This window comes from Chiloscyllium punctatum, chromosome 18 (assembly GCF_047496795.1).
Source record: "Chiloscyllium punctatum isolate Juve2018m chromosome 18, sChiPun1.3, whole genome shotgun sequence".
Classification (NCBI taxonomy): Eukaryota; Metazoa; Chordata; class Chondrichthyes; order Orectolobiformes; family Hemiscylliidae; genus Chiloscyllium; species Chiloscyllium punctatum.
Genome location: NC_092756.1, coordinates 77,620,804 through 77,635,128, shown reverse-complemented (window position 1 = coordinate 77,635,128; position 14,325 = coordinate 77,620,804). Strand labels below are relative to the sequence as shown.

At 42.0% G+C, this 14,325-nt stretch overlaps 1 protein-coding gene across 6 annotated transcripts in view; it reads right to left on the bottom strand.

The window, feature by feature from the left end:
- Nucleotides 1–14,325, bottom strand: part of triobpb (TRIO and F-actin binding protein b) — a 373,748-nt gene that overhangs the window by 350,379 nt on the left and 9,044 nt on the right. For 4 of the 6 annotated variants that reach the window (XM_072588503.1, XM_072588505.1, XM_072588506.1 and 1 more), the window contains exon 2: nucleotides 6,470–6,585. The exons of the other annotated variants lie outside the window; for them this stretch is intronic. In XM_072588503.1, coding sequence (XP_072444604.1) covers nucleotides 6,470–6,585 — 116 coding nt within the window. The remainder of the gene's footprint in view (nucleotides 1–6,469; nucleotides 6,586–14,325) is intronic. 6 annotated transcript variants of the gene reach the window in all.

Sequence of the window (14,325 nt, the reverse complement as noted above, 5' to 3'; positions counted from 1 at the left end):
ACCAGGTAGCTTGACTTCTACCATGGGCAAGATGGTAGGATCGATCGTTAAAAAGATTACAGCTATGCGCTGGAAAAATTCAAGGGAAAAATTAGTATGGTTTCATAAATAAGGCAACTTTGTTTAACCAATGTTTTGTAATTTTTTTGAAGGAATAACATGCACCGAGAAGAAGCAGAGCCTGTAGATGTACTGTGTTCATATTTCCAGATGAGATACCACATCAAAAAGATTTTTGCAGAAAATAAGAGCTCATGGTGTAAGGGTAATATTAGCACAAATGTAACACTGCTGGCTGGCTATAAACAGGGAATATGAATAAATGAGCCTTTGTCTGATTGGCAGGATGTGATGAGTAGATTCCTGCTGGGATCTGTGCTGGATCCTCAATGATTTACAATTTATATCAATTGTAGAAGAGATCCAAGGTATGGTGGCTAAATTCATAGCTATCATCAAAACAGTTTGGATATAAAGGAGGTTTCAGACAGACATCAGTAGGCAAAAATCTGGGTAAAGGAGTGTAATATGGAAAAATGTGAAGTTGTTCACTTTGATATGAAGAATTGAAAAGCAGAGTGCTATTTAAATGGACAATGATTACGGAATGCCAAGGTAGAGAGAGATTTAGGTGCCCTTGCACATGAGACATAAAACATTAGCATGCTGGTTCATCGTGTAAGCAAGAACGCTAATGTCTTGCTGTCCTTCATTACAAGAGGAATTGAATATAAAGTAAGGTTGTTAATGTTCCAATTATATACAGCATTGGTGAAAACACATCTCCAAAGCTGTTTGCAGATCTTATTTAAAGAAGAATGTAAAGCATTAGAGGCAGTTCAGAGAATGTTTACTAGATTGACACCTGGAATAAGTGGGTTATTTTATGGGAATAGATTGACAGGCTGGGAGTTCAGAACAGTGAGAGGTGACCTTTGATGCCATTACTAATCAAGAATTTATCTCCGTCTGTCTTAAGTACACTCAATGACTTGGCCTCCACAACCTTCTGCAGCAATGAGTTCCACAGATTAACAATTTTTTGGTTTAAGAAATTTCTCTTCATCTTAGTTCTAAAGTGTCATCCTTTCACTCAGAGGTTGAATATCTGTTAATGAGTTTTTGGGCACTCCTGTTCCCCTGAGCTAGTCCTTGTTTGTTTTTGATCTATGGTAACCTTGGCATCTTTGCATTCCATCAGGCCTTGCTTGCAGAAACTGTTTAGCTGAGTTTATGTTGTGAGATTAGATTAGATTAGATTAGATTCCCTACACTGTGGAAACAGGCCCTTTGGTCCAACAAGTTCACACCGATCCTCTGAAGAGCAACCCACCCAGACTCATTCCCTTACATTTACCCCTAACACTACGTGCAATTTAGGATGGCCAAATCACCTAACCTGCACATCTTTGGACTGTGGGGGGAAATCTGAGCACCCGGAGGAAACCCACACTGACACGGGGAGAATGTGTTAGAGGGATAATTTGTTCTGCTGACATGTAAGAAATTGGGGGGGGTTGTTTTTCTGTCTTGCAGGCAGGATGTGACAATCTAATCATACTCTGTAAATGATGCAGTTTAAGGAACAACCTAATCACACACTGTTTTAAGAAATAACCTAATCATACATTGTTTTGAGAATTAGTCTAATCACTTCACATTGCTTTTGGGTGGCACGTGACTATGGGAGAGTGACAGGGGGTTGTGTCTTGCATGCATGACTGACTGTGATATAAAACCCTGTATAAAGAGAGGACGGTCCCCTTGTTCTGGACGTCTCTCTTGACATGCTCTGCAAGCATCGCAAAGAGTGTTAAGTGATCCTCCAAAAGCTTGTATTTGCTAAATAAATTGTAGCTGTTCACAGAAGTTAGCATATTGCAGTTGCACCAAGTGTGTAAGAATCTCAAGAAGGGAACCTAACAGTTGGCCCTTGTTGTTTGCCGTTGGCCACTTGGCTGCACAAGGAATGATCTTAAAATAAATCTTGCATTAATCAAAAATAGCATAGGTCCCATTAACTTAATGATAAAGTAAAATAACATTAAATGGACAACGTTAAATGAGGATGACCTGTACTTTCTATATTTGTAGCTTGTAGCGTCATGATCATACAAGGCATCCTCTAAATGAAAGGGGCAACATTAAATGTTTGACTTGCCCACAATTTCCCTCTTCTTTCAAAAGAAGAGTAAATCTGATAGCAAATAACTCAGTTGGGTAAATGATGACACAAAGCCATATCCTAGGGATTGTACTTTAAATCACATGACAGAACTGCAGTGAAGAAGGCGTTTGGTATGCTTTATTGGTCAGAGCATTGAATATAGGTTGGGAGATGATGTTGTAGCTGTACAGGACATTGGTTGGGCTGCTTTTGGAATATTGTGTGCAATTCTAGTCTCCCTCCTATAGGAAGAATGTTCTGAAACATGAAAGGATTCAGAAGAGATTTACAAGGATGTTGCCAGGGTTGGAGGATTTGAGCTTTCAGGAGAGACTGAATAGGCTGGGGCTGTTTTCCCTGGAGCATCAGAGGCTGAGGGATAACCTTCTAGAGGTTTATAAAATCATAAGGGACATGGATAGGGTTAATGGACAAGATATTTTCCCTGGGGTGGGGGGAGTCCAGAAGTAGAAGGCATAGATTTAGGACGAGAGGGGAAATATTTAAAGCAGCAACCTTTTCACACAGAGGGTGGTGCATGTATGGAATGAGCTGCCAGAGGAAGTGGTGGAGGCTGGTACAATTACAACATTTAAAAGACATCCGGATGGGTTTCTGAATAGGAAGGGTTTAGAGGGATACAGGTCAAGTGCTGACAAGTGGGAGTAGATGAGGTTGGGATACCTTGTCGGCATGAATGAGTTGGACCGAATGCTGGATACCTCTATGACATTCCTTCCGATTTTTCTTTCTGCTGCGTGAACCTCTGAGGTCCCTACGTGAAACTAATGCATCAGCTGTGCAGTTTAAAGGAGTTCTGGTTATGGAGGGGAGATAAGAAGATCAGCCATGATTTTACTGGATGGCAGAGTAGGCTTGAGGGGCAGAATGGTCTACTTCTGCTCCTATTTCATATATTTGTCTGTACCACTCTCAAGTATTAGGGGAACCCTGTACAATGTTCAACTTTACTCTCTCAGTACCTAAGATACATCCCATCCAGACCAAGTGAGACATGCATGCAGTTCTGGGCAGCGTACTTTAGACACGTGAAATCATTGCAGAGTAAGGACATAAAAGCTTCACAAGAATAGTTCCAAGATGAGCAAGTTCAGTTCTGTTGAAAGACTGGAACGTTAGGACTGTTTTTTATTTGGAGAGAATTGAGAGAAGATTTGGACACAGGTGTTCAAAATAATGAGGGGTCTGAACAGAGTGGATAAGGAGAAACATTTCCCATTGGTGAAAAGGACAAGAAGAGGAGGCACCAAAGACAAATAACAATGGTGGAATGAGGAAAAGCATTTGCATGCAGTGACTGGTTGGAACCTGGAATGCACTATTGTGGTTGAAACAGATTCAATTGAGAAATTCAAGAAGGAATTGGACTGTTACCTGAAAAGGAAAGAAATGTCCAAAGTTGTGGTGAAAACACAGGAAAAACAGTGGTCTTAATAACCTCCTCTTGGGCTGCAACCATTCTGTGTCTCTGTTTGGCCTGACACTTTGCTTCAGGATTTAAGCAGATACATGGAGGTTAAATTCAGTGGTGTGCCATTTCTGGGACTCACTGATTGTTTCCACATTGCAAAGATCTAAAGACCCTCTTTCTTCCTTCAATAGAGACCAAAATGGTAAGGTTTGGATGCAGAGGTTTGCAAGGGTAGAGGAAAGTGATGGGGCAGGGGTGTATTTGGGAGTTGGAGAGGACTAGGTGAGTTAGAGATAGAATGTTCAGGGATGACAAAGATATCGAGGGTCATACAGTAAATTAATGGAGGCCAGAAGAATCGGGAGATTGAAGGAGGCAATGATTAGCTATGGAGATATCAGGTTTTGGTGAGGGAGGTCAGGGAGAGAGAGCTGGGGTCAGGGTTTGGGCCTGGAGGTCAGAAGCCGGCATATCAGGGCCAGGATATCCAGTAATTGTAGGAAATAATTAACCAATGCGTAACTTGCACGAATGGTTAGGATTGGTCTTGTCAGTACTGACCAATGGGAACAGGAACCACAGCAGCCACTAGGCACTTTAGTCCCTATACAAGGAACTGATGTTCACTTCATTAGTGAGCAAACTATGACCCTTGTTTGGCAGAGCAGAGGAGGCACTTTCATGCGATCATGCATGATCACAAACATGCCATTCAGTCCTTCTTGTCTGTATCAGCTCTTTGAAAGAATTCCAAGGGTCAGTATTAACATAGTTTCCTGGACTGGTTACTGCACAAAAGAAGGTTAGTCACTCTGTTCTGTCCATGCTGACCCTGATTAGAGTAACTCAGCTAGTCCCACTCCCCTGTCCTTTCCTCCTTAATATTACAAATGTTCCTCTTTAGATAGCTATCCAATTCCCTCCCAAAAGCCATGATTGCATCAGCTTCCAAGACACCCTGAGACAGCACAGTTCAGATTTAATCACTCATTGTGTAAAACAAAACGTTCCTCATGTCACCTTCAGTTCTTTTGCTAGTCATTTTCAATTGATGTCCTATGTTTCTCCCCATTCCATCAATGGGAACAATTTCACTCTGATGGCTCTATCCGTACAGCACTGAGAGGGAATTTTACTCTGTTTCTAACCATTGTTTACCTGCCCTGTGAGTGTTTAACAGAACATGTGTAGAGGGAGATTTAATCTGTTTCTACACTATTGTGTGCCTGTCTGGCAAGTGTTTGACACTGACACCATATCATCAATTTTATTGATATAATGACCTGGAAATTGATACAGAGCGCATCATTTCAAGAGTAGTAATGTTTGAAAGAGCTATTAAGTTAGCCATACTCTGTTGCCATTTCTCTGGTCGCCCTGCAAATTTCTGCCCTTCAAGTATTTATTCAACTTTCTATTGAAGCTTATTATTGAACCTGCTTGTACTGTCCTTTCAGATCACATCAACAGACTGAGTGAAAATAAACACTCATTGCACTCCTGGCTCTTTTGCATATTTCTCTTCAATCTTTCTCCTCTGTTTATCAACCCTACTATAAAGTTTCTCAATTTCTACCCTTACAAAATCCACCACAATTTTTAACACCTTGAGGAGAACAATCCCAAATGCTCCAGTCTGTCTAGACCACGAGTATCCCGCAATCCTGATGCCATTCTAACAAATGCCTTCTGCACCTTGGCCAATGTTCCTCCTAGAAGGGTGGATATGTAAAGCCAGAAAGTACCTTTGAGTTGCCCTGAAGGATGACCAGCACTAATCTTAGCTGCTATCATTGACTGAGCTCTGATTGGTGTTCACAGCCTGGATAATCCTCTCCTGGTAACAGTCTCACAATTGGAGCATTCTATGTTCCAGTCCTGGTGCTGGGGTACCTTACAGCTGAGGATGCTGAGACCGATGTTGCAAGTTGCAATGAGCACACAGTGACATCATAATCGTGCTGATGAAGGTGATGAGCAGGACACAGGCAGTGTGTGAAGAAGAACTGCAAATCAATGTTCATTTGTCGCATTTCAAATTAAAATAAAAACTGCCCTCCAGATTAACATATAACCACCAACTCCACAAGCCTTTATCTTGTGCATTGACTTTTCATGTGACACTTTATCAAATACCTTTTAGCAATCCAAGATACTACATCTACTGGTTCTCCCTTATCTACCTTAACTACAATTAGTTACAACTTACTTAAAAAAATCTCTCACCAACCTGTAAAGCACAGTTCATAAAACCATGCTGATTTTGTTTGATTCTACAATGATTTCTTAAGTGTATTATATTTTCCTGAAGACTAACGTCAGGCTAACTGTGGTTCCATTTTTCTCTCTCTCCCTTCTTGAAAAGCAAAGTTACAAGTGACTTCTGATCTGTTGAAACTGCTGTAATAGTTAGAGAATTTTGGAAAATTATAATGACAGGCACAGCAGCCTGCAGAGAAAAGCTCCCCCCCTCGCCCCCCCCCCCCCCTCCAAACCGCATCACTAAATCACACTCCACCCCACCCACCAACTGCCACCCCCACATCCCCATCCCATCCACAAGGAGGCATTTCAGCCACAAGTAGAGACGATGGAGAAAGAAGCCTCCAATTCATCCTAAGCTGCTGACATGGAGGGGGAATCTGAGCCGGATGGGCTCTTATTTGATGGCCTTGGCTATAGGGTGATGAGCTTCCTGACCATTACTTTTCAATAGTAATTATAACATTTTTGTTACAATGTCTCAGTACAATGGCCAGAAGCGGTAATTCTGAGTTACTCCAAAACATAGATTAGCAATGAAAATAATAGATCATTTGTGGCCAGTCTCAGGACATTTGCCTTTCACACTGGGCCACCTTACCGCATACCTGGCAATCAACTCCTCAGGGCTGGAGCATAGGTACAGGTTGCAGTCTGGGGTAATAATCTGTAGATCTTCTTGGTTAACTGCACTGGCACATAGATGCAGGTTCTGACTGCCAAGCTGCAGATAAACAGAATTAGACGGAATAATCAATTTCAGATGTCTGCTCTTCTTCACTTCAAATAGTAAATCTATGTAGCACACCCCCAACCCATTCCGTAGCTGCATCTTGTTCCCACATCCCAACTCACATTAAGTCCCTTTCCCCGCCACAGTTGTGCTGACTTATTTAAATTTAAAATGCTCAGCCTTTTTCAATTTTGGGCTGTGGATGTCATTGGCATGACCAGTATTTGTTGCCCATTCTTAACTGCCCTTTAACTTAATGGTTTGTTCAGTCATTTCAAAGGGCATTTAAGAATCAACCACATTGCTGTGGGCCTGAAGTCACATGTAGGCTAAGGTCGACTGGGTAGAGTTGGCAAATTAACATTTCTAAAGGACATTAGCAAATTTGTACAACAATCAATCACAGAGTCAAGACACCTTTACTAGTACTATCTTTATAGCACTGGGATTTAAGCCCATGTCCCAAAATCATTAGTTTGGGTCTCTAGATTACTAGTACAATAACATTATCATCACACCAACCTTTCTCCTTCTGTTTTCAAGTACCTCTCTATAGACACCCCTCAATATCTTTGCTGATCTCTCCAAACAAACAGCCCTCCAAGATTTTGGCAGCCCTTCAATTCCTGCACATCCTCAATTTCCTTTGTTACTCCATTGGTCTGTATGCCTTCAGCTGCCTGGGCTCTAAACAGTAAAATTCCCAACCTAAATTCCCCCTTCCACGAACGTTTCTGCCTTTTCCTTCCTCTCAGAAACTCCTTGAAAATAATGCCTTAGAGCCAGTTTTATGATACCTGCCTTAATATCTCCTTACGTGGCTCAGTGTTAGATTTGGCTTTGTTATCGCGACTGAAATCACAGATCACTTGTAGTGCCAGAAAATGCTGTCTTGTTTGGGCGCTATCCTTCAGTTTCGACAATCCTAACTCATCTCTGTCCTTTAAACTTGGCAGGAAAGTTTGCTAAAATCAACTAGGCGAAAGTGAGGACAGCAGAAGCTGGAGATTGGAATCGAGAGTGTGGTGCTGGAAAAGCACAGCAGGAAAGTTTGCTAGTTCATTCGTCCAAGGACGACAAGTAGTTTCTGGCCTCCCTCAATGAATGTAATTTTTCAAAAATGGGCCAATTGTTCTTTGCAACTACTTGTTGGTGCAAAATGACTGCCAAATGTGCCTGCAAAGGAACTGTCACAGTATTTCAAAAATAACTTATATCTCACATGAATAAGAAAGGTTTGGAGAGATATGGGCCAGGAGCAAACAGGTGGGACGAGTTTAGTTTGGGATTATGGTCAGGTATGGACTGGTTGGACCGAAGGGTCTGTTTCCGTGTGGTATGAATCTATAAGGTGCATCAGTATGATGCTTCATAGGAAATGAGGTCAGCAATCAACGAGGGGAGGTGCTGAAAGCTTTCTGCAGGATTGTGGAGGGAATGCTGCTGCTCCTCCTGGACACAAGCAATGCTGTAAAAATACTATGGAGCCATCAGTTCCCACCTTTCTTCCAGTATCAACCTGCTAGAAAGCAATGGTAAATTTCAAATCTGGTTCCTGATCACACTTTAGGAGTTTGTTGGAAAAGTCAAGCCTTTTACCACCATTCCTACCCAATTCCCTCCTTGCCCCTCTTTCATCATAATGAAAAGAACATTAATATCAAAGCCAATCTAATTCTATCAAAACATTAAGTTTCTCCTTGGAAGCCCTTGTAAAGCTCCATAGTGAAAAATTTCATCCAGGTTCTTTCATTTCATCACAAGGCCAACATTTGATGTCTATTCAAAACAAGTGAGTTGAAAAAGCAAATGAAGAAATAAATGTAAAGATAATGCCATAGAGCTTAGAGCTAGAAAGGGACAAAGTGAGAGAGGTAATTTTGCATCTCTATGAAGGAGTGCAGAGAGGGCGGGGGTGATGGGTCAATCAGCCAGGATTTTGACTTAAACAGGATATAAGTAACATATAAGCAAATAGGGAAAATGGCCTTTAAAATTATATTTGTACTCTGTAAAGCAAAGTAAAACTGCAACTTAAGGATGATACTTTAGCTTCAGCAAACCAAGATGCCAAAAATAACACACATCTGACCTGACTGCTATATTTCAGCCTCACACAAATACACCAACCTCCGTGCTGATATACTGATTAGGATCTGCCCTGCTCACAATATTAGTCAGAAATACTAACCTGACATGCATTGTTCAACAGCATCCATTGTCCCACCCTAAGCTGTGAGATCTCTACATTTGAACAATATTGTAATTCAATAGGGCCACAGCTGACTCAGATGTAGGTCATGACTATTTTATAAGTCACTGAGCTAGGAGCTAGTAGTTTTCTGAAGGAATGTTAACCCAACTGCAACAGTACAAACACCAAAAGGAAAACTCCATTATCTTTGCAAGTTCCAGCTGCCCGATCCTGCTGAGTCACTCAGCTGGCTTCGAAAATCCTAACAGCTGTAATGAATCACAAAATCTCCAGTGAAGGGGTCAAGGAACCATCCACACATTTGTTTACAGGTCTGACACTCCAGTACAATACTGAGAGAATATTGCACAGTCTGAGTGTTACAGAAAAGAAAAGACATGCTGAAAAGACATTTCACATCTTGCATTCATCGAGAGAGAGAGAGAGTAACAAGTTTGGCATTCTTGCACCTGTCCTGATGTGTACAAGATGAAAAGCTTCAATAGCTCATAGTCAAGCCTTTTTATTCAGGAGAGATATTCAAGTTCGATACAACCAAGCAACTATTACAGCTGAGAGGTTAAACTGAAGTCCTGTCTGCCTGTTGGGGTGGATGTAATAGATCTCACAGCATAATTCAAAGAAGAGTTTTCCCTAGTGTCCTGACTACTAATGCCTCAAACATTACAAAAACAGATTATCTGCTCATTATTACAATGTTATGTGTGGAATCTTGCTGTGTGCAAATTGGTTGCCACCTTTATTACAACAGTGACTAAATATCAGGCACTGCCTCTTCGACTGTAAACTGCTATGAGGCATCTTGAGGTTGTTGATGGAGTTAGATAAACGCTAGGCTTTCATTTGCTCAAGGAGCTGTTTGTTTGCTGAGGTCACAGGGTCAGAAGGACAGCCAGCTTTGTTTTAGGGCAGAAGATGACCAATGAGAGTTAAAGGGCCATTTCAGGATTTGAAAGGGGTACAGCAAGATTGACTTAAAGACATGAGTTCACAGGTCTGCCAGCCATCCAGAATTGTCCTGAAGGGTCCAGGAGTTAAAAGGTGAATCTGGGAGAAATATCTTAGAGGTATTGAAACATTCTGGGTTTTTTTTTAAACATTTTCTTAGACACTTTGGTTTATTGGTTCTTAAAATATTGTATGTGGAGAAAACAAGTTGTCTGAACAATAACAATGTTTCATCCAATCAGGCAGTCTGTTCACTAGGCAACGGGAAGGCAGGGATCTGTCTGGGTGGACCTGTTGGGTGACCAATGACAGAAGAATGAAGGTGGGTCACTGAACCTCAAGCATTAACTCTGATTTCTCTCCACAGATGCTGAGCTTTTCCAGCAATTTCTGTTTTTGTTTCTGTTTCAGAAATGCAGCTCTGTAGAAGACGTTCATTTAAGGCTGAAGAGGAAGTAAATGGTTTGGACAGAATAGTGGGTCCTTTGCTGTTCATCTAACTATGCTATATTTGAACGATATACAGTCAGACTTCCATTTCCAGTTTACTGGAGCTTGTTGGATTTAAAGGCAAAATGTAGAAACAAGTGTTAATTTAGTGTTGTGGGTGAGAGTGCTCAATAATTGTAGCACAACGATGAATTAATACCTATTACCTCAACATATATCAGCAATATTCAAAAATTAATTTTATTGACTTCGCTAATTATTAACTCCCTATTCATATTTACAATGGGAATATTCTTTCAGGAAAATTGTCACGTTTCAATTGCACCCTCCATTCTAGTGCAGCCACTACAGCACCACTCAACAGAAGTTCAAACTTACAACTCAAAAAAAAATTAAGTGGCTTTTATTAAAAATATGGACTGAGGCCCTATTTGTTACGAATTTATTCACCATAGGCAGCACCTAACTTCTGATCCTCACATTCACCTTTCTTTGGTCCACTACTGCCACTTATCTCCAATCATTAAGTCATGATGTCAGCAAAACAAAAGATCTGATCATTGACTTCAGGAAGAAAGCAGGACACGCCCCTATCTACATCAACAGAGGTGAGGTGGAAAGGATCGAGAGCTTCAAGTTCCTAGGAGTGACGATAACCAACAACAACTGTCCTGGTCCTCCTGGATGTGACAGTCAAGGCAGCACAACAACATCTCTTCTTCTTCTTCTTCAGGCAGCTTAGCAAATCCAGCAAGTCCATAAGGACCCTCACTAACTTTTACAGGTACACCAGGAAAATCATTCTATCTGGGTGCCTGAAGGCTTGGTATGGCAACTGTTCTGCCCAGGACCGTAAGAAACTACAAAAAGTGGTGCGCACAGCCCAGGTCATCACAGATACCAACCCTCCATCCATGGACTCCACTTATACTTCTTGTTGCTGTGGAAAGGCCGCAAACATCATAAAAAAAAACCCTCCTATCCCGGTAATATTCTCTTCCCACTTCTTCTGTCAGGCAGAAGATACAAAAGCCTGAACATATGTACTAACAGGTTCATGAAGAGCTTCTTCCCTGCTGAATGGACCAGTCTAATTTCAAATAGAACATAGAACAATACAGCACAGAATAGGCCCTTCGGCCCACGATGTTGTGCCGAACTTCTATCCTAGATTAAGCACCCATCCATGTACCTATCCAAATGCCGCTTAAAGGTCACCAATGATTCTGACAATCTAATGTTGATTTTGCTTTGTGCACCTCCTGTACAGTTGTAACCCAGTACGCCTCACTTCGCCTAAACACCTTATGATCTGCCTGTACTGCTCACAAAAGAAACTTCTCACTATACTAAGATACATGTGACAACAATAAAACAAATCAAACAAGGCACAGGAGCAGAAGTAGACCATTCGACTCATCAAGTCTACTCTGGGATTATGCCTGATCTGATAATCCTTTACTCCGTTTTTCTGCCTTTTCTCACAACTCTTGATTCCCTCACTAATTAATAATCTGTCTAGCTCAGCCATGAATACACTTATTTGATCAGAACATTAAGTATAGGAGTTGAGACATCATGTTGCAGCTGTACAGGACATTGGTGAGGCCACTTTTAGAACACTGCGTACAATTCAGTCATCCTTCTAGAGGAAGAAGGATATTATTAAACTTTGAGACATTGCAGCAAAGATTTACAAGGATGTTGCTGGAACTGGATGGTTTGAGTTATAGGAAGAGGCTGAATAGGCTGGGGACTTTTTTTCCATGGACAGTCGAAGACTGAGAATTGACCTTATAGAGGCCATGAGGTACATGGATATGGTGAATACCAAGGCCATTTTCCAAGGGTTGGTGAATCAAAAACTAGATGGCACAGGTTCAAGGTGAAAGGGGAAAGATTTAAAAAGGCCCTGAGGGGTAATACTTCACGCAGAGTGTCCTGCATGTATGGAATAAGCTGACTGAGGAAGTATTGGAAGCTGGTACAATTACATTTAAAACGCATCTGGATGGGTATGTGAATAGGAAGATTTTAGAGGGATATAGGCCAAATGCTAGCAAATGTGACTAGGTCACATTCGGATGTCTGATCAGCGCAGATGAGTCGGACTAAAGGTCAGTTTCCATGCTGTGTGATTCTATAAACCTACAGAATCCTTTACCACGGCCCTAGCTTCTCCCAATAAAGGGAAACAGCCTTTCTGCATCTATCCTGTACATTCCCCTAAGAATTTTACTTTTCAATAAGATCTTCTCTCATTTCCCAAAGCTCCAATGAGCAAAGCTCAATCTCTCCTCCTAAGTAAACCGCTCCATATCCTGTATCAGCCTAATGAACGTTCTCTGGACCACCTCCAATACCAGTATATCTTTCCTTCGAAAAGTGAACCAAAACTATTCTCACGGTTCCAGCTATGGTCTGACAAGTGTCTTGTTTAGTTCTAGAAGGAATGACTCTATTTTTATACTCTATTCCTCTTGAAATAAAGGCCAGCAGACTATTTATTACCCTATTACTTGCTGAATTTGTATCCTTTTTGTGATTCATGCACGAGAACCTAAATTGCTTGGTGCTGCAGCTTTCTGAAGATTTTCTCCTTATGGAACTGATATCTCTCTTAACTCTTCCATTTCTCAAATGGGATTGAGCATGCTCCTCAAACATTTGCCAGGGTCAGATGCACCTGGTTCCCCTCACCTAGTGCACTGCATCCATTTCAGAAGCTGACATCCCTCAGATTCACACCTGTGTCTCTAAGGCTACCCTTGCAAGACAAGAAAGCACAGGTTACCAATGAAAGCTTAGGATTAGTCACCCACAGAGTGTGGAGCTTTAGCTGCTAGAGGGAGGTTTCAGAGATGGGTAGCATCTCTGATTCCCTGAATATCTGAAATGGTGAGGCTGGCACTGCGTCAGTGCAAGCTGACACCATTCATCTCTCAGGAGAAAGTGAGGACTGCAGATGCTGGAGATCAGAGCTGAAAATGTGTTGCTGGAAAAGCGCAGCAGGTCAGGCAGCATCCAAGGAGCAGGAGAATCGACGTTTCGGGCATGAGCCCTTCTTCAGGAATGAGGAAAGTGTGCCAAGCAGGCTAAGATAAAAGGTAGGGAGGAGGGACTTGGGGGAGGGGTGTTGGAAATGCGATAGGTGGCAGGAGGTTAAGGTGAGGGTGATAAGGTGAGGGTGATAGTGCTTGGGCCCATGATTTCTGTCATAAGACTCTGTAACCAATCTCCTTTACCCTCTCACCCTTCCCCACCTTCCCTTCTAACACATGCTCCTCCCTACTTACGTTTACAGTCTAAATCCTTGCCCATTTCTCTCTCCAGTTCTGAAGAAAAGTTATATTGGATTTCAAAATTTAACTCTGTTTCTCTCTCCACAGATGCTACTGCACCTGAGTTTCTCCAGCACTTTCTGTTTTTATTTCAGAGTGCTTACCTCTGCAATATAAGGAGGCATCGTCCAAAGAAGGCCTCAGGGTGACCAGGTTCAGAGTCGATGCTTAGAAAGTTCTTACAGTTGGCATTCGCCTTGGATGCATCTCTTCATTCTCCCAAGACAGACATACACCATCAATTTAGCAATCTCAAAAATGGGTATTAGTCTGAGAAATCTTTTACCCTGTAATTTGGTTGATGACCGAGTTGATAAAGGGGATTGCAAAGGCAATGGGACATCAGAGCATATTTCACTGACTGGAGACATCCTAGACATGGGTGACCTGAGATAAAAACAGACAGTGCTGTAGAAGCTCAGTATGCCTGAACTGAGCTCACGTCACCAGTCTAATATGACCCTTCTTCAGAACTGGCAGGCACGGTGGCACAGTGGTTAGCACTGCTGCCTCACAGCGCCAGAGACCTGGGTTCAATTCCCGCCTCAGGCGACTGACTATGTGGAGTTTGCACGTTCTCCCCGTGTCTGCGTGGGTTTCCTCCGGGTGCACCGGTTTCCTCCCACAGTCCAAAGATGTGCAGGTCAGGTGAATTGGCCATACTAAATTGCCCGTAGTGTTAGGTAAGGGGTAGATGTAGGGGTATGGGTGGGTTGCGCTTCGGTGGGGCGGTGTGGACTTGTTGGGCCGAAGGGTCTGTTTCCACACTGTAGTAAT